The 23,735-nt window shown below is 45.1% G+C and overlaps 1 protein-coding gene across 1 annotated transcript; it reads right to left on the bottom strand.

Moving 5' to 3' along the window:
- Positions 1-592: 592 nt before the first annotated feature.
- lrrc8da (leucine rich repeat containing 8 VRAC subunit Da) lies at positions 593-10,066 on the bottom strand. The gene is made up of 2 exons (XM_084313646.1): positions 9,737-10,066; positions 593-5,568 (listed from the first exon to the last, which is right to left on the bottom strand). Coding segments are annotated over exons 1-2 (2,580 nt in total). The 5' UTR covers positions 9,738-10,066; the 3' UTR covers positions 593-2,989.
- Between the last annotated feature and the right edge of the window lie 13,669 nt (positions 10,067-23,735).

Genomic DNA, 23,735 nt, shown 5'->3' with positions numbered 1-23,735 from the left:
TACCACCTATATATATCCATATTTCTGAATATACCTGTTTATAATCATTCTACCTACACATATAACTATATATGATAGCGTGTACAAAAATGCTATATATACCATATATATATAATTATATCCACACCTGTCTGTACAAACCTGCATATACATGTAATCCTTGTTACATATCCCTTACCTACTCTTAGGTACCTACTAGTTACGCTGCTGGCCAATGTGACTTACTACCAGTGTCTTTATGTATCACTGTACATAATAATACTACAACTCTGTACATCTGATAGCACCATTCTATGACAAATTTATATATTTTATACCCAGTTTAATCATCTGTACATTGTATATTACTATTGCACTTTACTGTTACATTTGCACGCTGGTTGGACGTCAAACCTCTTTTCGTTGTACTGTACTTGTGCTGTATGATGAGAATACATTTGAATCAAATCTAATGTAATTACTGCTGTGGTAAAATCAGAGACTGATCATGTAATGGATTAGTATTGTAATGGATTCGGCCAACTACACATTTAGTATTAAATAAATTAACTGGGATAGTTGAGGTATGACAAACACTGAATAGCAATAATGAGAAACCTTCATCTAAAATCTTGTTTTATTGTGCCATAGTCATGAAGTTTGAGCATGTGATCATTAAAGAACACTTTGAATGTATACAGAAGATACACCAGAAAGAATGAAGGCAAACATGAATCTCTTCTTCACGTGATTCTGAAATGTAGACCTTCAGATTAGTGTTAGCACAGCTCTCCATGTGAAAATCATGACCATAATAATGTTAGAAAATAGACGTCTCCCTTTTGTCAATCCCCTTATCGACCGTCTTGCGAGACCAAAGAAAAGCTTGGTCTGCGTTGGGAGTGTGAGTAATAACATGGGGAACAACATTCAATAATCTTTAAACAAACATTGTTTTTTTGACGTGCAAAGGAATTCCAACAGGCTTCAGATGGCAGCCTGTACCTTATTTACCACGAAAGGGCAAAAGTTCACCTTTGCCTCTAATGCTATTGGAGTTTGAAAAAAGCTCATATTGCAAACTAGCTAATAAGAAAGGTAGGAACACATGAACTGTCAAGAGTCTCTACGGTAGGAACACGTGAACTGTTAGTCTCTACGGTAGGAACTAGGAACACATGAACTGTCAATAATCTCTACGGTAGGAACATAGACTGTCAAGAGTCTCTACGGTAGGAACACATGAACTGTCAAGACGTTACACTTAAACACATGTTGTCAAGTATCTGTTCTGCAATTTGTAACGTTTTCTGGCGGTTTACTGCTATTAAAGGACAACGCCCGTGTTTTAGACATGTGGGTCCCAAATTATTCTTCCTCAATACATAATGTACGTCTGACATAATCATTCATTATCATTTACCATGTCTGAAATATTTGTCTATCGTAGATTTTGATGCAATACAGTGTCTTCCTCTTTAGACTCCCTATTAAGGCACAATAGAGCGACTCTTCAGGAGAACAACTGCATCTCAGATGTTATTGTGACATCATCAGACGTTGTGATCATGGTCATGTGGTAGTTATATCTACAACAACCAATGGCAGTGGTGAATCAGCAAAAAAAAGTACAACATATTCCAGACATGGTCAAAGTCTGATAATTAATAATGAATAATTTACGCCAGATAAAATCTTTGTATCGAGGCAAGAAGAGGAACACAACATTTCCCAGAATGTTGGCATGTTCCTAGGACAAGTCATTCTTGCGTTGATACATATTTAAAGGACAAGTCATTCTTGCCTTTATACATATTATACAAATCCAGGCTAAAGAACAGGGAGGCCCGTGCATTTGCGGTTACAGCCCCCAAACTGGAACGAGTTGCCTCCCCACATTAGGCTGGCCCCAACGCTCCCAATGTTTAAATCCCATTTTAAAACACATCTGTTCTCCCTAGCATTTAAAAAAATGTACAGTCTGCTGCCGTAATCTGTTTGTAGTTTTGTGTGCATTGTATTGTGATTAGTCTATGTTTTTTTTTACTATATTGATTTATTGTGAAGCACTTTGGTCAACTTTGTTGTTTTTAAAACGTGCTATATAAATAAAGTTGGATTGGATTGGATTATTCATTATTACACATTATTCCAGACATGGTAAAAGTCACATAATGAATAATGATAATGAATAATTATGCCAGATAAAATGTATCAAGGCAAGAATGGCCTGTCCTTTAGAGGAACACGCCAAGGTCATGGGACGCTTACCGTGTAGTCTGACTCTGGAGAACACATTGTTCCTTTAAACTCCTAACACTTTCAAGTTACTGTGCTCAAAGTGTGGTAAAGCGGTAGATACAACGAGCAGCTCAGACTGACTGGCAGGACGTCCCCTCCTACAAACACACAACATACGGTCACCCTGTTACTACAGGACATCCACGAGGACAAATCAATAAACATGTCAAATCAACAAACCTGGATTACTACTGAAAAAAAGATTCTTAGTCTTGAGTACCATGTGGCGAGAAAACATGAAAAATCCTAATTTTTTTTGGCCTCTTGTTGTGAAAAGCCCTCACTTAGCAGCAGTTAAGGCAAACGACTGTTCCCAATGGTTACAATTATACCTGAGTACCTATGGAAATGCAATAATGTTAAGTCTACAACAGTACAGCCGACAATAATAGGCTATGGTTATATCGCGCTATGAAGCTAAAAGCTTTATTATTATTATTTCAAATATTTCCGAACAGAACGCTGAAATCATGAATGCCGATGACAGTATGACCGCGCCAAGCGGACGCACTCAGTGGTGAGGAGAAGCAAGTAAATTACTAGAAACGATCCATATATAGTGCAACTAAGACAATTTGTTAAAAACAATCAATAAAATTGGTTCAATTGTTTCAGTGAATAATAATAATAATAATAATAATAATAGTATGCACCCCAGTGGCCCTAACATAAGGGCTTATATTAATAATAACAACAGTAAACCTTTGTGCTATAAGCCACTGGTAAAGGACACGTTGGTCTCACGGCTGATGCTCTCCTTCACCTCCAGGGGCAGGGTGTCGAAGAGGTGGTCTTCCACTATCAGACAGTTTTTCCGCAGCTGTCGGCAGTTTCCCAGCTGAGCGGGCAGCCGGTCCAGACAGTTCCCCCTCAGCTCCAGCTGAGCGAGCTGGACCAGCTGGCCCACATTCTCAGGCAGCGCGATGAGGCCGTTGTTCCCCAGACACAGCGCCTTGAGCTTGGTGCACCTGAACAGCTGCTTGGGCAGCGCCTCCACCTTGTTGGAGTTGATGGCGAAGTGCTGCAGGTTGTGGAGCTGGCCCACCTCCGGGGGGATCACCGTGATGGAGTTGTGACCCAGGTCCAGGTGGCGCAGCTTGGGGAGGGTGAACAGGGCGGGGAGCAGGGTCTCCAGCTTGTTGTGTGAGAGGTGCAGGGCCTCCAGGGACTTCACTTGGCCTATACAGGCAGGAATGGTGATGATTTTATTGTGCCACAGTTTGAGGCAGGTGAGTCTCTTTAGGTGCTGGAAGCTGATGACCTCCTCGATGGTCCGGATGTTGTTGGACTTGAGGTCCAGCTCCTGGAGGTTGGTCAAGCTGAAGATGGCGTGAGGGATCCTCTCCAGCTCGCAGTTGTGCAGCTCCAGCTCCGACAGATTAGCCATCTTCTTCAGACTGTTTAGTACCAATAATTTCGTACCGTCGTTGTGCACCACCAGTTTTATGAGGTGCGGGGACAGCTCAGTGAGGTTTGTGGGCATTTTGGTGAGGTTGCTCTTCAGGTATAATGTCTTTAGGTGTCTCAGATCTCGCATGGACTCCAGGCCTATCATCTTGTTGTTTTCTGAGCTCAGATTTCCCACCAGATTGAGCTCCCTCAAGCTCCTCAGCAAATACACCCAATTCGGGATCTCGGCGACATCGGTGAACTTGACGTGAAGGCAGCGGAGATGGTCACGGAGGAAGGCGAACGCCGTCTGCTCCACTTTGGCCGGACAGTGGCACAGATGCAGCTCCTGCAGGCTGGTCATCTGGGAGACCTTCGCCGAGAACCTCACCTCGGGAATCAGCTCCAGCTTAAGCACTTCCAGGTCTATGAGGTCGAACACGGCGTTGGGCAGGCCGGACAGCATGAAGAGGTGCAGCTCTGGCTGGTCCTGTGCGTTTCTGGTCACCAGCTGTCTCAGTTTCTCAATCGTCCACTCGTGGTTGAGGCTGATCTCCCTCAGCTTGTTCTCGCTCACCTCGGACAGGAACACGCCGAAGCGCTTGGAGTAAAGCTGGTCGTACTGGTCCACCATGTGCAGTAGGAATGCAAAGTCGTTCTTGACGTCGGGAATGTCACTGAAGCTGCTCTCCTCTCGGACCTTCTCGAAGGAGTACTCTTTGAGGGGTCGTCTGAAGAGCCAGAAGAGGGAGTATAGGCACACCATCCCGTAGATCAATATCAGAGCCATGTAGCTGAGGAGAAGCTTGCGCAGCATGAACGCCATGTTGTGGGTACAGAAGAACTGCTTGTATCCCGTCAGGTGTTTAATGTCTGGCTCGCACATGTGCTGGAATTTAATGGCGGCCATGAAGGTTGAGGTGTAGGACAATATCAAGATGAACTTGACGGTTTTGACAATAGTTTGAGCGACGTAGAGCTTGTAGATGAAATCGCTGTCCTCGATGTGGGCTCTGAATTTGCGGACCTTCTCGAACAGAGCTTTCGCTTGCTCCCCGTCTTTCTTATCCAAGATCGTCAAGCTACTCGGGACCTCGCCGATGGGCTTGTCCGCGGAGAACTTGACCCCACTGTTCCCCAGCATGGGCGTGGACGAATTAGCATTGTTGCCCTCCTCTTTGCCCTCTAACGACACCTGTTTCGGTGCTGAAGAAGTGCCAGTCAACCTCTGCTTGTTCTCCTCAGAGTCCTCACAAGCCGTCTCGGACAAAGCCTTCGTAGTCCAGGGAGACTCGAAACACCTGCCCAGAATGGAAACAAAGTGCTCGATCTTGGAGCTCGTTTTGGGGTATTTGAACCAGAAGTTGCTGCTTACCATGAGCACGAGTGTGTGGATGAGTGTGAGGTACGGGAAGTACTTAGAGTACCAGGGCAAGGCAACGTGGTAACACATTTGGTTGACGAAGATATACTGTTGATAGTCCAGGTTGGTGCTGATTCCTGTCGGCGGAGGCTGGTGCATGTATTTCTCTGCCTTCACAGCGGTGTGTTGGTGCGTAACGTGGATCTCGTGGACGGCGCTGTCCGGTAAGTCTTTAGAGGGTGACGGCGGGGCTGCGACCACGGTCGTCCTGCTGACCGTCGACGTGCCGGCTTCCTGCGGCGGACTTTGGGTGGTGTAAGAGTGAGGCCCCGCCGCGGGCGAGGTGTCCTCGGGCTCCTGCAGGACGGGAAGGCAGGCCACCTGGTCCTTGGTGATCTGCATGGTCATGGCGAAGATAGCCAGCATGAGCATCACCAGCCCCAGGTAGTCCATGAAGACGTCCCACCATGGCTTCAGGATGCGGTACGTGGGCTGGATGTCGTTCAGCGACGCCACCTCGGTGAGAGTGAACATCACTGGCAAAGAGAAGAATTACAGTTAGTTAATAATAAGGCACAGCATATTTGGGGGTTGTATACAAAGTAGGGCTGACCGATTAATCAATTTTAAATCGAAATCGCGATTTGGAATGATGCAATTATATATAAAAAAAAAAAAAAAAAAAAAAAAAAACGCAATTTTTTTTTTACATTTATTTGACCAGGAAGATCTTGAGATACAAGATCGGTTTGGGAGAGGGAGATAAGGGGTTTTAGATTGTGTGTTGTGAAGTTTAGACTTCAGAGAGGGAGAGTAAAGTACAGAAAAAAAGGTACCGTTGGGTACCGGTTTCTATTTGTGGTATTTATGGCACAAGAATATAGTGAAAATAAGTATAATGCCAGACTAGGTCCCCAAAACAAGTGGAAGTGAATAAGGACCAGACAGCCGGGAGGAATGGTGATGTCAAAATAAAGACGTCCTAGACAGCGTTGTCCTGTTTGTTAACATTTGAGAATGCGGTTGGTTGTCAAAAACATAAAGAGAACCATCTTTTTAACCATCTGAATCAGTAGGCTACAGCCCATAGAGACTCAACCTGTCAATCTTCAGATCTTCATTCTCCTACATTTATCACTTGCAGGTACATTAACTGTAATGTGTCTGTTCTGCTTCATGTATTACATACCTTGTAATTGTATTTGGTTGTTTGTTTGACGCGTGTTTCAATTATTTCTCTTACCTCTGTGATGTATGTATCGTCTGTCTCTTTTCTATTTTATTTGTCCCCTTTCCCTGTTACCGTTCGAGAGGCCCTTTTGTCCTCTCGCCAGGTCGTCATTATAAATAAGAATTTGTCCTTAACTGACCTGACTGGTTAAATAAAAGGTGAAAGAAACTAAACTAAACTAAACTGCCGCTGCATCCCTAATGCTATCGTCCTGACTTGTTACAACACACTGCAAACCGCTGAAGCCTTTGATGTCTAGCAGCGGTTATGGCTGTGAGTCACTGTGAGGTTTGACACGCATGTGTTTCATTTAGAGCCTGCCGTGTTGTTTTCCTCGGTGGCGCGAGGAACTACTTCCTGTATCCTGAAAACTCTTGTTTCTGTTCCTTCATCTAGTTATTTTGGACACGAAAGAAATACCAGCAATGTGTCTTTGAGAACACACACACACAACTTGTCACTTTCACAGAATGTTGTGAATGTTTGTCCTGCATGTTGGAAGAATGAGAAGAATATTGTTTACACTTTCCACTGTTTACTTTTCTTATATTTTTATATTCATATCTAATTTGATTGCCTATATTTATGTCTTTCTACTATTACCCTGCCCATACGTGTACCTCCCCCCTCTCCCATGCTGCTATGATGCACATCTTATATTAATAAACAACAGTTGCTATGTGCTGAAAAACAATGGTTGCTATGTATGAGAAATATAAATCTTTTATCATTATTATGTTCTACTCTATTATTATTACTATTTATATTGTTATCTTTTTTCTGCCTGTACCTCCCCCTCCCTCATGCTGCTATGACACCTGAATTTTCCCCAGGGGGATTAATAATGGAACACTTGACTTGACATGAGTCACACAGTAGAACAGTAATAACATGCCGTTTTTTTTACCTACTCTAGCACTGCACAGAAATCATGCATTTTCGTTTGCTCCTCATTAACTTCACATAGAGGTAGGACTGTTAGCTTAGTAGATGACTTTAGATAGAGATAAGACTGCTAGCTTACTAGTATATGACTTTACATAGAGGTAAGACTGCTAGTTTACTAGTAGATTACTTTAGATGGAGGTAAGACTGCTAGCTTACTAGTAGATTATTTTACATAGAGGTAAGACTGCTAGCTTACTAGTAGATGACTTTAGATAGAGATAAGACTACTAGCTTACTAGTAGATGACTTTAGATAGCGGTAAGACAGTAGATGACTTTAGATAAGACTGATAGTTTACTAGTAGATGACTTTACATAGAGGTAAGACTGCTAGCTTACTAGTAGATGACTTTAGATAGAGGTAAGACTGCTAGCTTACTAGTAGATGACTTTAGATAGAGGTAAGACTGCTAGCTTACTAGTAGATGACTTTACATAGAGGTAAGACTGCTAGCTTACTAGTAGATGACTTTAGATAGAGGTAAGACTACTAGCTTACTAGTAGATGACTTTACATAGAGGTAAGACTGCTAGCTTACTAGTAGATGACTTTAGATAGAGGTAAGACTGCTAGCTTACTAGTAGATGACTTAGAGGTAAGACTCAGTTCTACCAACGTTTTTCTTCTTCAATGAAAACTAGAACAATGACAAAAAGTTAATTGTCAATCAAATGTCATGAATCATATCACAACAACTGTCAAAATAATCACAATTAGATATAATTTTCAACTCTAGTCACCAATGGTTACAGGCAGCCATGTTGGAAGAAATGTAACTGAACAGAAGGCCTCCATCGCCACAGTGGGCCTGTTGCCATCATAGACTACAATCACAGATCAAGCCTGACGGAGTCTAAAGGGCTTCACACTCGGAGGAGGTCCTGCTTGATTGATTGAACATTTTATTAACAGATTGCAGAATGGGTACAATACAGTACAGCTCAATACACACAATTGTTAAGGGGATGCAGACCAGAGAAAGACTTTCATCTTGTTTACATCAGGGTCCCCCATTTTCAATTCATCATAAATATGACATACAGATAGACAGTACTGCTACATTTATGACATACCAGATTTACAAATACAGTACTGTTTGTGATACAAAAAGAGTTTAAAAAAAGACATGCTCAGTGTCATGTTTGATTTGAACAGTTTAAGTCCATGGGCCTGGTGTTGCACACTAGGACATTTTCCATCTCCAGTTATTAAACCACCAATTTCACGCCACAAATCACGTCTGAGAGAGTCACCATTATCAAAGAGTCTCTTTCTTCCCGTGGCCTCATGAATGACATGTCACGTTTCATAAGAGACCGTATTGTTTGGTATGTAGATCAGTATACAGTAGCAGCGTTTAATCTCAAACTGTTTAGCCCACACATAAAGGTTAACTAAAATAAAATAAATAAAGTTACGATAATTAGTGGGAGTAAGTCGTAAAGGACAGCAGCTTAACTAGTGAGAGTAGGTAATGGATATGTACAGTACTATATTTATATCTGTACATATCCCTTACAGTCTACTCTTACTAGTTATGCTGCTGGCCTGTACGACTTACTACCATAGTGTATTTATACCTGTATCACTGTACATATTAATACAACTCTGTACATACATCTGATTAGCACTATTACTCAGTAGTACTCGTTTATATGTACAGGTGATTATGTTTAATATTGTACGTTACTATTGCACTTTACTGTCACATTTACACTCTGGTTGGATCCCAAACGTCTTTTAGTTGGCTGTATCATGATGATGATGACAATACATTTTAATCTAATTTGAGAACAGGGTCTGAGTGTTGCCAGACAGACAGTGTCTTCAAACAAAAACACTGAGCTGCTTCAACAAAGAGATCCAGCTCTCAGACAGAGAGACAGGCCATGTTGTTGTTGAAGACATGCTACAACAGGCCTGGGACCGTTTCAAAATGTTGCTCACATACAAAACAATGTGGAGAGAAATATCAAGTGCGACGAAACAAACGCAAAAAGCAAAATGCGGCAAAACGGAGGAGTTTCTCGCACCGTGAACTTGTGCCGTTGGAAGGTCAGGTGACTGAACTGAACCCCTCTCAGAGTCTCAGCATGTTAAAGGAAACTCCAACATTTTGGGAAATTAGCTTATTTGCCATCTACCCTGGAGTTAGACAAGAAGATGCATACCCTTTTTCTTCTCTGTGCATGCAGTAGGAGTAGGAAGACGTTGGGAACTAGGCTAATGGAGGAACCTACTTCCAGTGACTGACGCTAAGCTAGGCTAACGGTGCGCGTCTTCCTACTCCTACCCTACTGCATACACAGAAGAAAAGGGTATCTTCTTGTCTAACTCCAGGGTAGATGGCAAATAAGCTAATTTCCCAAAATGTTGGAGTTTTCCTTTAAACAGTCACACACCGTACCCGGTGTCTGTTGACTCACCAACAACACACCGACTATTATAAAGCAAATCCCACCGGCAAACGTGCTTTAATAATAAATCACAAAGAGGTGATAAAAAAAGAACAATGCAAGACTTACTGTCGGTGTGGCTGTTTATTCTTCTCCCAATCCAATTATTCTGGAGTTCCAGGCTCTACATTCCAGCTACGCTCCATTCTCCTGACACTGGCGCGTCCCTCTAATCCGCGGTCCCATAATAATAAAACGACACTCAAACGCACTGGTACCTATATGATAATAAACATTTGTTTCTATAATAAACAGCTAGTTCTCGACGGTGCGGGTTGTTGTTGTTGTTAACGACATCCTTGATGATACCTGAGACATCCGCGCACCAGGTTTGCGGCGTGGAAAATGTGCGCAGCTCGGCCCATGTAACCCATGTAGGCTGATAGCAAGAAGAGGGTGGTCCAACATGGAGCCCGTGTAGGCTGTAATAGCAAGAAGAGGGTGGTCCAACATGGAGCCCATGTAGGCTATAATAGCAAGGAGAGGGTGGTCCAACATGGAGCCCATGTAGGCTGTAATAGCAAGAAGAGGGTGGTCCAACATGGAGCCCATGTAGGCTAATAGCAAGAAGAGGGTGGTCCAACATGGAGCCTGTGTAGGCTGTAATAGCAAGGAGAGGGTGGTCCAACATGGAGCCCATGTAGGCTAATAGCAAGAAGAGGGTGGTCCAACATGGAGCCTGTGTAGGCTATAATAGCAAGGAGAGGGTGGTCCAACATGGAGCCCATGTAGGCTAATAGCAAGAAGAGGGTGGTCCAACATGGAGCCCGTGTAGGCTATAATAGCAAGGAGAGGGTGGTCCAACATGGAGCCTGTGTAGGCTATAATAGCAAGGAGAGGGTGGTCCAACATGGAGCCTGTGTAGGCTATAATAGCAAGGAGAGGGTGGTCCAACATGGAGCCTGTGTAGGCTATAATAGCAAGGAGAGGGTGGTCCAACATGGAGCCCGTGGCCTGAGCTGCTATCTCTTATTGGAGGATGTCTTATTGGAGCGACGTCCAGAAAGATACAACGCGCTTAAGGTCCCATAATTAGTCTCGCTATAATACATTGCGGATAATGTGGAAACTGGGGCGTGAAGTCCTCCGCTCGGCTGACCTGGGACCAGCCTTTGTGTCTTTTGTGTCCCTGACTCCCTGCTGTTCTTATTGTGACACAGCAGCTGGGAGCGGCAGCGACTTGTCACAATATTTACGGCGTCCTCAAGCTGAACCAGCTACATCATGTATGCTACTACTAATGTACATGCATGTAATTACACAATCTCTCTCTCTATATATATACTTTTACTCTTACTCATAGAATAATATTCAGATTCAATTAAATTGCCTCTCATGTTTTTATATTCAGAGTCAATTATATAGTTTACACTGTTTATTCTTCTCATTTGTATATTCTGATGAAACGTTATTGACTATATTTATGTCTTCTACTATTACCCTGCCCATACCTGTACCTCTCCTCTCCCATGCTGCTATGACGCCCCAATTTCCCCAAGGTGATCAATAAAGGAATATCTTATCTATTATGCACATTAATGTAATTAATTACACAACATCTCTCTCTCCATATACGGCTGTGGGGGAAAGAATGGTATACCAACAGGAACCTAGGACCCTGGGCCAGAGAGAGGATCCGTGGATCTAGCTGGCTGCTGCACTGATGCACAGCGAGGGGAGGCCTCTCCTGAGTTTCAACCGGTACAGGTTTCAACCGGTCCAGGCCAGATCATGTGGGAGGAAGAGAAAGAGAGGGCTGACTGACTGTTTGGCTGGCTGGCTGGCTGGCTGACTGACTGGCTGACTGGCTGGCTGGCTGGCTGACTGACTGACTGACTGACTGACTGACTGGTTGGCTGACTGGTTGGCTGGCTGGCTGACTGACTGACTGACTGACTGGTTGGCTGGCTGACTGACTGGTTGGCTGGCTGACTGACTGACTGACTGACTGACTGGTTGGCTGGCTGACTGACTGGTTGGCTGGCTGACTGACTGACTGACTGACTGACTGACTGACTGACTGACTGACTGACTGACTGACTGTCTGCCTGACTGACTGTCTGCCTGACTGACTGGCTGACTGACTGACTGACTGGTTGGCTGGCTGACTGACTGACTGACTGACTGACTGACTGACTGACTGACTGGTTGGCTGGCTGACTGACTGACTGACTGACTGACTGACTGACTGACTGACTGACTGACTGACTGACTGACTGACTGTCTGCCTGACTGAATGACTGACTGGCTGGCTGACTGACTGACTGACTGGTTGGCTGGCTGACTGTGGTTGGCTGGCTGACTGACTGACTGACTGACTGACTGACTGACTGACTGACTGACTGACTGACTGACTGTCTGCCTGACTGTCTGCCTGACTGACTGGCTGACTGACTGACTGACTGACTGACTGACTGGTTGGCTGGCTGACTGACTGACTGACTGACTGACTGTCTGCCTGACTGACTGGCTGACTGACTGACTGACTGACTGACTGGTTGGCTGGCTGGCTGACTGACTGACTGACTGACTGACTGACTGACTGACTGACTGACTGTCTGCCTGACTGGCTGGCTGACTGACTGACTGTCTGCCTGACTGGCTGGCTGACTGACTGACTGGTTGGCTGACTGACTGACTGACTGACTGACTGACTGACTGACTGACTGACTGACTGACTGACTGACTGACTGACTGACTGACTGACTGACTGACTGACTGACTGACTGGTTGGCTGGCTGGCTGGCTGGCTGGCTGACTGACTGACTGACTGACTGACTGACTGACTGACTGACTGACTGGTTGGCTGGCTGACTGACTGACTGACTGACTGACTGACTGACTGACTGTCTGCCTGTCTGCCTGACTGACTGGCTGGCTGACTGACTGACTGACTGACTGACTGACTGGTGCTGTGTTCACTTCACTGCCTGTAACCCTTGTACTCTCTGAGGAAGTGGAGGAAAGAAAAGACACGGCCAGTTATGAGTCTGATGCTTCGACCAGCAGCCAGGTGGATAAGAGAACCTGGGGGAGGAGCTAAGGACTGTGCAACTACACACACACACACACACACACACACACACACACACACACACACACACACACACACACACACACACACACACACACACACACACACACACACACACACACACACACACACACACACACACACACACACACACACACACACACACACACACACACACACACACACACACACACACACACACACACACACACACACACACACACACACACACACACACACACACACACACACACACACACACACACACACACACACACACACACACACACACACACACACACACACACACACACACTATAACCACACAGAGATACCTTGGACTATGACTGAAACAACATGTAATATATCACAGCAGTCAGATGGTAAAATGTTATCAATTCGATTTTCAGCACTGTTTTCATATTGACTGCCCTGCATTTTAAATCACACAGTGAGAGGGTTTCATGCTCCAGGACTTATTAACCCATACTGTGAGGGCCGGGGCTCCACTCCACTGGTCAAATTACTTACATGTCCACAGCGGCTCCAGAGCCTCCAGTGTAAAGTAAAGATAGTCAAATGGTTTATTTGCAAAGTCTCTCTTTACAGAAGTGGTCCTAAATCTACTTTCCTAAATATTCCTGTCAATACTACTACAAGGTAAGAAAACTGTCTTTTCCCAGTCTCCAAAATCACTGCCGACTCGACACATGAAAATTCCTTCGCAATGTGGAAACCGCAAATCCACTGGTGGGCTTCTGGCTTCAGTCCTCTCCAGTCTGGTCGAAGATGCAAAAAGGCTCTTTCTGAAGGAACACCCGATTATATAGAAACCCAAAGGTTCTAGAATGTTCGGTTTATGACATCACCCCACACGTTCCGGACTGTTTTATGTTCCAGAAAGATCTATTATGACGTCACCCCCAACGTTCTAGAAGGTTCTAGGTGCGAGAAGGCTCTATTATGACAAATACGATGGTTCAATGACTTTATCTAAATCCAATCAATATTAAACATTCATATAATACAATAACCGAAATATATAGCTTTGGCTCTTACACCGGCCCCTAATTGTCCTTCTAATCTAGAAACAATTACCAACTACAAAAAACCCAAGGAGCCAAACCAAACCCTATTTCAACTGAGAAGTGTCTCTGCTGCGGGATTACCAATACCTGGTGCCAGAGGTCACTAGTACGTGGCACACCGGAGGAGGACGGTCTTTACCACCGCCTTATGCAGCCTCTTGGAGAAGACAGACCTTGGTGATAGGTCTATCTAAAATGGTCATCTTTGTCTTGACACGAACCCGACGCACGAGCCCGTGCTGGTCAGGAACCACCTCGATGACCCTGGCCAGTACCCAGGCGTTGCGGGGGGCAGAGTCGTCGATGATCAGGACGACATCTCCCTCAGCGAAGTTGCGTGACACATGGGTCCACTTCTGTCTCGCCTGGAGCTGAGGTAGATATTCCTGCGTCCATCGTTTCCAGAATAGGTCTGCCATATACTGGACTTGTTTCCATCTCCTGCGGGCGTAGAGATCTTCTTTCACGAAAAGACCGGGAGGCAGGGCAGGCTTCGACTGGAGGAGCAAGAGGTGGTTGGGGGTAAGCGCTTCCAGGTTGTCCGGATCACTAGAAGCCTTGGTTATCGGTCGACTGTTAATGATGGCTTCGGCCTCACACAAAACGGTGTGTAGGCCCTCGTCATCCAGCGTCTGCTGCCTTAAAGTGGTGCTGAGAGGATCTTCCTGACCGACCTGATCATCCGCTCCCAGACTCCGCCATGGTGAGAACCTGTAGGAGGGTTGAACATCCATTGAATTCCCCTCTGTCGTAGCATGGTCTCGATCTGGGAGTTGTTCCATTGTTTCATAGCTCTTCCTAGCTCGCTCCACGAAGTTGGTCCCGTTGTCTGAACGGAGGATTTTCACCTGTCCTCTTCTCGCGAGGAAGTGCCGGAGAGCGTCGATGAAGGAATCTGTATCCAACGACGCGACCACCTCAAGGTGGACGGCACGGATAGCCAGACAGGTGAAGATGCAACCCCACCTCTTCACTACACTTCTGCCGCGTTTGACTTCGAACGGCCCGAAGTAGTCCACCCCAGTGTTGGTGAAAGGGGGGTCGTCTGGCAGAACCCTATCCGCCATCTGTTGTTGTCCAGCAGCTCCATGTGAGCGTCGACAGGTTACACACCTAGAGAGGACTCTTCGTATGGCCGCATGAGCTCCAGGGATCCAAAACTTGAGTCGCAGCTTGTACAATACGTGGTTGCGACCGCTGTGACCCACATTCTGGTGGATGTCTCGGAGTATAAGCTCCGTTACATGGGAATCCTTGGGTAGGATGGCTGGGTGTTTAGCCTCTTCCGGCATCGCCGCTTTGTCAAGCCTTCCACCTACTCTGAGGATTCCCTCTTGCAGTACTGGCTGGAGCTTAGCGATATGACTGCTCTTCTTGACGTAGTCGCCCTTCCTAAGCGCGGCAATTTCTTCTCGGTATTTCTGTCGCTGACTGTAACGAATGATCTCAAGCTCTGCTTCCTTTATATTCTCCACAGTGAGGTGGGTCTTCTCCAGGCTTGCCTTGAAGATCTCCATTTGTATCTGTACCTCCGACTGTGGGAGCGAGACATTCATCTTCTGTCTCTTGCAGTACAGCATCCACAGAATGCTTCTAAACCTCAGCATCCAACCTACTGCCTTCTTGAGCCGGTTCCAATTGGAGTAATATTCCAGGAACTGCTGAACTGGGTCGAACTGTTCTTCAGCTGCAGTAGTGCTGACCACGGCGTTCTTCACCTCTGGATCCTCCGTGGTTAGGTCCTCCTGGGTTTCGGGGTTACGAGGCCATTCCACTTCGGGCTTCGTGAGGAATTCTGGCCCCTGTATCCAAGTCTCGTTGCGCAGGAATGATTCCACATCGAGTCCTCTCGACGCGTGGTCCGCAGGATTGGTTTCAGTATTTACGTACCGCCACTGTCCTACTTCTGACAGCTTCAAGATGGTCTCCACTCGATTCGCTACGAAGGTGCGAAACCTACTGGTTCTGTTTGCGATCGACTAAAGACGCACTTCTTCAACCATTATCTGAATAAAAAAATAAAAATAAAAAATAATAATCTAACCCTAACTAACCATACTGTCATGCACTTGTCCTAATAAACTAACCTACACTGTAGCACTCAACACTTTGACAAACATTGTTACTCAGCTGATAGAGTTGTGCCCTTCCTGATGGCTTGTCGTACAGAACTTGTAAGTCGCTTTGGATAAAAGCGTCAGCTAAATGACTAAATGTAAATGTAAAATGTACTTGAGCACAGTGGTGCTGTCGGACCAGAAAATGGATGGGTGGAGGGGGAGCTCCAGCTCAGATCTCAAGGTCCGGTCCATGCGCGCTGCCAATGTAGCAGCTGATAGTTCCATGCGCGGGACAGTAAGAGGCTTGAGCGGTGCCACTCTCGCTTTCGCCAAGACGAAGGCGACGTGAGGCCGGCTGTCGTCCCTCTTCTGTAGCAGATAGCTCACCGTGCCGTAACCCTCTTGGCTAGCATCTGCGAAGTGATGCAGCTGATTGCGTATGGCCTCGCCAAAGCCTCTGGGCTTGAAACTCCGCGGCACTCCGAAATCCTCCAACAGACGAAGGTCCGCCATCCAGCTGGACCATCGTAGAGCTAGGGACTCGGGAATATCGTCGTCCCATCCTAGCTTTAATCGGTAGAGCTCTTAGTACCTTGTTAACCAGGGCTAACCAGGATGAACAGCATCTTGTTAACCCATGCGGCACAGTGGCGTAGTGGTAACACTGTCGCCTCACAGCAAGAAGGTCCAGGGTTCGATTCCCGCTTGGGGACCAGGTTTCCGCGATGCCAGGTACCCAGGTGGGGTATCTCCCGGGCCTTTCTGTGTGGAGTTTGCATGTTCTCCCCGTGCTCGCAAGGGTCCCCCCTGTCGCGTCCGTGACGAAGATGAGCAGGAGCACTTGGATGGTCCCCGGGCGTGGCTCACGCCACAGCCCTCGTCTGCTCCCGGCTGCCCTTGAGGGGAAGGACGACGGGATGGGTTAAGCGCAGAGGAGTATCGCATCGGCAATCCTAAAAGACAATGCATGCGTGTGTGTGTGTTAAAAACGAACCACTGTGTGTGCCACTTAAAACATTGAGTGTCGTTGCATGCCGAATAAAGACCTCTGCGACAGGTCCTGCATTATATACAGTACTGTGTGAACCAGGGCTAACCAGGAAGAACAGTACCTTATTAACCCATACAGTACCGTGTGAACCAGGGCTAACCAGGAAGAACAGTATCTTATTAACCCATACAGTACCGTGTGAACCAGGGCTAACCAGGAAGAACAGTATCTTATTAACCCATACAGTACCGTGTGAACCAGGGCTAACCAGGAAGAACAGTATCTTATTAACCCATACAGTACCGTGTGAACCAGGGCTAACCAGGAAGAACAGTATCTTATTAACCCATACAGTACCTTGTGAACCAGGGCTAACCAGGAAGAACAGTATCTTATTAACCCATACAGTACCGTGTGAACCAGGGCTAACCAGGAAGAACAGTATCTTATTAACCCATACAGTACCTTGTGAACCAGGGCTAACCAGGAAGAACAGTACCTTGTTAACCCATACAGTACCGTGTGAACCAGGGCTAACCAGGAAGAACAGTATCTTATTAACCCATACAGTACCGTGTGAACCAGGGCTAACCAGGAAGAACAGTACCTTGTTAACCCATACAGTACCGTGTGAACCAGGGCTAACCAGGAAGAACAGTATCTTATTAACCCATACAGTACCTTGTGAACCAGGAAGAACAGTACCTTGTTAACCCATACAGTACCGTGTGAACCCATACAGTACCGTGTGAACCAGGAAGAACAGTACCTTGTTAACCCATACAGTACCGTGTGAACCCATACAGTACCGTGTGAACCAGGAAGAACAGTATCTTGTTAACCCATACAGTACCTTGTTAACCCATACAGTACCGTGTGAACCAGGAAGAACAGTACCTTGTTAACCCATACAGTACCGTGTGAACCAGGAAGAACAGTACCTTGTTAACCCATACAGTACCTTGTGAACCAGGAAGAACAGTACCTTGTTAACCCATACAGTACCTTGTGAACCAGGAAGAACAGTACCTTATTAACCCATACAGTACCTTGTGAACCCATACAGTACCGTGTGAACCAGGGCTAACCAGGAAGAACAGTATCTTGTTAACCCATACAGTACCGTGTGAACCAGGGCTAACCAGGAAGAACAGTACCTTATTAACCCATACAGTACCGTGTGAACCAGGGCTAACTAGGAAGAACAGTACCTTATTAACCCATACAGTACCGTGTGAACCAGGGCTAACCAGGAAGAACAGTACCTTGTTAACCCATACAGTACCGTGTGAACCAGGGCTAACCAGGAAGAACAGTATCTTATTAACCCATACAGTACCTTGTGAACCAGGAAGAACAGTACCTTGTTAACCCATACAGTACCGTGTGAACCCATACAGTACCGTGTGAACCAGGAAGAACAGTACCTTGTTAACCCATACAGTACCGTGTGAACCCATACAGTACCGTGTGAACCAGGAAGAACAGTATCTTGTTAACCCATACAGTACCTTGTTAACCCATACAGTACCGTGTGAACCAGGAAGAACAGTACCTTGTTAACCCATACAGTACCTTGTGACCCAGGAAGAACAGTACCTTGTTAACCCATACAGTACCTTGTGAACCAGGAAGAACAGTACCTTATTAACCCATACAGTACCTTGTGAACCCATACAGTACCGTGTGAACCAGGGCTAACCAGGAAGAACAGTATCTTGTTAACCCATACAGTACCGTGTGAACCAGGGCTAACCAGGAAGAACAGTACCTTATTAACCCATACAGTACCGTGTGAACCAGGGCTAACTAGGAAGAACAGTACCTTATTAACCCATACAGTACCGTGTGAACCAGGGCTAACTAGGAAGAACAGTACCTTATTAACCCATACAGTACCGTGTGAACCAGGGCTAACCAGGAAGAACAGTACCTTATTAACCCATACAGTACCGTGTGAACCAGGGCTAACTAGGAAGAACAGTATCTTATTAACCCATACAGTACCGTGTGAACCAGGGCTAACTAGGAAGAACAGTACCTTATTAACCCATACAGTACCGTGTGAACCAGGGCTAACCAGGAAGAACAGTATCTTATTAACCCATACAGTACCTTGTTAACCCATACAGTACCTTATTAACCCATACAGTACCGTGTGAACCAGGGCTAACTAGGAAGAACAGTACCTTATTAACCCATACAGTACCGTGTGAACCAGGGCTAACCAGGAAGAACAGTATCTTATTAACCCATACAGTACCTTGTTAACCCATACAGTACCTTGTTAACCCATACAGTACCTTGTTAACCAGGAAGAACAGTACCTTATTAACCCATACAGTACCTTGTTAACCCATACAGTACCTTGTGAACCAGGAAGAACAGTATCTTGTTAACCCATACAGTACCTTGTGAACCAGGAAGAACAGTACCTTGTTAACCCATACAGTACCTTGTTAACCCATACAGTACCTTGTGAACCAGGAAGAACAGTACCTTGTTAACCCATACAGTACCTTGTTAACCCATACAGTACCTTGTTAACCCATACAGTACCTTGTGAACCAGGAAGAACAGTACCTTGTTAACCCATACAGTACCTTGTTAACCCATACAGTACCTTGTTAACCCATACAGTACCTTGTGAACCAGGGCTAACCAGGAATAACCTTGGATTTATTTATTAATTTGATTTGTTTTTGTTGTTTATTGAGGACACCAAGCTTTCTACACACAAGGACACACATCAGTAACAAGCTCTTCCTAGAGTCAGTCCCAGTCATCTGGTTGAGTCTAAACTCACTATTTCTGCTTGTTCAAGTCCCATATACTGTTATGATCTACTCTGTGTCAAATACAGTCAAGTGATCTCGCAAAAAACATTTCAACTAACTTTATTTTGCTCTGACTGGTAGCGTTTGCCTGACATGATGAAGCATGATGGATGGTTAGTAGTCTGACATGATGGATGAGCTCTGGTTAGTAGTCAGACATGATGGATGAGCTCTGGTTAGTAGTCTGACATGATGGATGAGCTCTGGTTAGTAGTCTGACATGATGGATGAGCTCTGGTTAGTAGTCAGACATGATGGATGAGCTCTGGTTAGTAGTCTGACATGATGGATGAGCTCTGGTTAGTAGTCAGACATGATGGATGAGCTCTGGTTAGTAGTCTGACATGATGGATGAGCTCTGGTTAGTAGTCTGACATGATGGATGAGCTCTGGTTAGTAGTCAGACATGATGGATGAGCTTTGGTTAGTAGTCTGACATGATGCAACTCTGGTTAGTAGTCAGACATGATGGATGAGCTCTGGTTAGTAGTCTGACATGATGGATGAGCTCTGGTTAGTAGGTAGACATGATGGATGAGCTCTGGTTAGTAGGTAGACATGATGGATGAGCTCTGGTTAGTAGTCAGACATGATGGATGAGCTCTGGTTAGTAGTCTGACATGATGGATGAGCTCTGGTTAGCAGTCTGACATGATGCAACATGTTGGATGAGCTCTGGTTAGTAGTCTGACATGATGGATGAGCTCTGGTTAGCAGTCTGACATGATGCAACATGATGGATGAGCTCTGGTTAGTAGTCAGACATGATGGATGAGCTCTGGTTAGTAGTCTGACATGATGGATGAGCTCTGGTTAGCAGTCTGACATGATGCAACATGATGGATGAGCTCTGGTTAGTAGTCTGACATGATGGATGAGCTCTGGTTAGCAGTCTGACATGATGCAACATGATGGATGAGCTCTGGTTAGTAGTCAGACATGATGGATGAGCTCTGGTTAGTAGTCTGACATGATGGATGAGCTCTGGTTAGCAGTCTGACATGATGCAACATGATGGATGAGCTCTGGTTAGTAGTCTGACATGATGGATGAGCTCTGGTTAGCAGTCTGACATGATGCAACATGATGGATGAGCTCTGGTTAGTAGTCAGACATGATGCAACTCTGGTTAGCAGCGGAACACCACTATTGACTGAACCATCATCTGTCTAAATGGGTTGAGTAGCATGCAGCGACCTGACAGCTGTGTGACTCTGAAGAGACATATGGCCCGGCCAGCTGGGGAGGGGGGGGGGTAGGGGGGAGGGGGGAGGGGAGGGGTTGGGGGATGGAAGGTCACAGTTGTGGGGTCACAGGCAGTGTGCGAACCAGACGACGTCAGAATACCAGCGTTCTGTGCTCTTCTTGGTGCCAGACTTTGGTGCCAGTTCTATTGAAGCCTGTATTAAGATTATATATATAATATACCAGCTATCTGAGGAAATATACATCAACCAATATATCAAACGTGAGCTAGTTAACAAGGCAACACATTACCAGTGATTCTGACAATAAAATGCAGTCCATTTATAAAAAATGCAGTCCATTTATTAAAAATGCAGTCCATTTATTAAAAATGCAGTCCATTTATATAAAATGCAGTCCATTTATTTAAAATGCAGTCCATTTATTAAAAATTCCGTCCATTTATTTAAAATTCAATCCATTTACATCCAAGGTAATAACATGTTTAAATGACAGGTCATAAACGAGGAGATGGAACGGTATGGAATCCAAAAAATTGAACGGTATGGAATAAGAGGTGTCACTCATCATTGGTTAAGAAGTTATTTAATTAATATGTTTCAATATGTAAACATTAATAATACAGAATCACATCTTAGAAGAGTAACTTGTGGTGTTCCACAGGGTTCCGTATTGGGACCCAAGTTATTTATACTTTATTTAAATGATATTTTTACAGTATCGAATATTTAGAAAATTGTTACGTTTGCTTATGATACTAATTTACTTTGTTCAGGGGAGGACATACAATAATTATTGAAAACAGTAGAAAGGGAATTGATAAAGTTAAAGAAATGGTTTGATAGGAATAAGTTGTCTCTTAAAACAAAACAAAATGTATGGTATTTGGTGGTGTTCCTACCGACTGTGAACAGAATTTAAATGGAACCGAAATTGAAAGAGTATATGAAACAAAATTCTTAGGTGTGATTATAGATCACAAACTCTGTTGGAAGCCACATATACAATATATCAAAGGTAAATTAGCCAAATCTGTTGGCATTCTGTACAAAACAAGGAAGCTGTTAAATCAGAAATGTTTGCATATATTGTATTTTTCACTTGTTGTGCCATACATGTCATATTGTGTTGAGGTCTGGGGGAATGTTTATAAAACAAATATAGATCCTATTATTAAACTACAGAAAGGAGCTATTAGAATAATAAACAAAGCTAGTTACCTTGAATCGACAAATCCATTATTCATAAAGTCCTGCACATACAAATTTGTAGATATGGTGTACATAAAAACCTTGGAGATCATTTTTCGTGCTAAGAATGTAAGGTTTGGCTCTTTCCCCACCACGGGCTTCTTGAAGTACTGTGATGATTGGTCCGCTGCTCTCCCACTCGCTCTGTCCCTTTAAGTTTTCTGTTAATCATTTCATTCCCCTATTCACACGCTTCTTCCCAGAGACGTCGTTGATTGGTTCTCTCCCGTCCACACGCTTTTCAATCACATTCCCCAGCTGTCACTGCTTGTCAATCAATCAATCCCGTATTATTTATACCCCGTTTCCCCACTCAAGTTTGTTGGATCGTTTTGATATTTCTCTGTTTGCATTCTCCGTTCCTGCTGCTGCTGCTGTTTGCTCTCTGTGCTTTACCACCAGGATATTCCAAGAAGCCTTCCTCTTGGACACCTTTTCCCCTCGCTCCGCTGCTGTTCCAGCACCATTACGCACTACGTCTGGGTGAGTTTTTTACTGACTGTCTTGATCAAATTCCGTTTTCGTGTGTTTCTATAACACTGAAGATTACCACCTTTTTTATCAGACAGTCACTCACCCAGCGATCGCCTTTTTGTTGTTCTCACTGGGATAATATTTTGGGACTTTACATCTCCCACTGTGTGTTGTTTCACACCGAAGATATTATTCACATTGGATTGTTTTTTGGACTTCACTCTCAGTGTCTATTTTTGCACCGAAGATATTCACTTGGGATTGTGTTTTGGAACAGTGCTCACTGTGTGTATTTACACGAAGATATTCACTTGGGATTGTGTTTTGGAACTTTGCTCACTGTGTGTATTTACACGAAGATTAGTTCACTTGGATAACTTTTGTATTTGGGTACAAGTCACCTCTCCTGTTCTCCTGCTCGTTCCACCTGCACCCTTTTTTTTTATCCACTTTTTCTCCCATTTTTTCTATATTTTCTCCCATCCCAATTTCGTATCATCCAATTCAACCCTCCCCTGTCACGAACGCTGTTTCTTGCCTCCCACAAGCCGGCTGCAATGTGGACTAAGTCATACATAGCACAAGTCCCCTCCGGTACTTGAGGTAACAGCAGTCGCATCTTTTCACCTGCGCAGCTCGATCTCTCAGTGTCGAGGAGTAACGCGTGGGAGGCTCACGCTGCCCCCGACACTTCCTGATTCTACTGCGCAGGCGCACCAACCGACTTGTAGGAGTCGCTTGTTCACAACGTTCGATCCCCACCCTTCAGTTTTCCCTCCCCGTAATACGGCCAATGTGTATTACTGCGGACGACCAGCTAAACTGAAAACAATGTGGAGAGCTGGATTCGAACACGCGAATCCTAGCGTCTCCACACTGGTGGCGAGTGACTTGCCCACTACACCACCTAGCCGCCCGTTCCACCTGCACCCTTGTTGACTCGCTCCCTCTCTCTCTCTCTCGGTCCCGCAACACTTCGGAGATTCTGCCGAGAGAAGTCTGCAGAGCGGCTCAGACGTCAGCATCTGCTACCCCCTACTACCACCACGGGAGAAGCTGCAGAGCAGCAGAACATTTTCCCCCTTGCTTGTGTACCTGTCTTGTTTGACTTGCCTATTCTGTGCTCAT

The sequence above is a fragment of the Notolepis coatsorum genome (assembly GCF_963971535.1).
Source record: "Notolepis coatsorum genome assembly, chromosome: 4".
Classification (NCBI taxonomy): Eukaryota; Metazoa; Chordata; class Actinopteri; order Aulopiformes; family Paralepididae; genus Notolepis; species Notolepis coatsorum.
The sequence above is the reverse complement of the archived record's forward strand: the minus strand, read 5'-3'. Positions and strand labels throughout refer to the sequence as shown.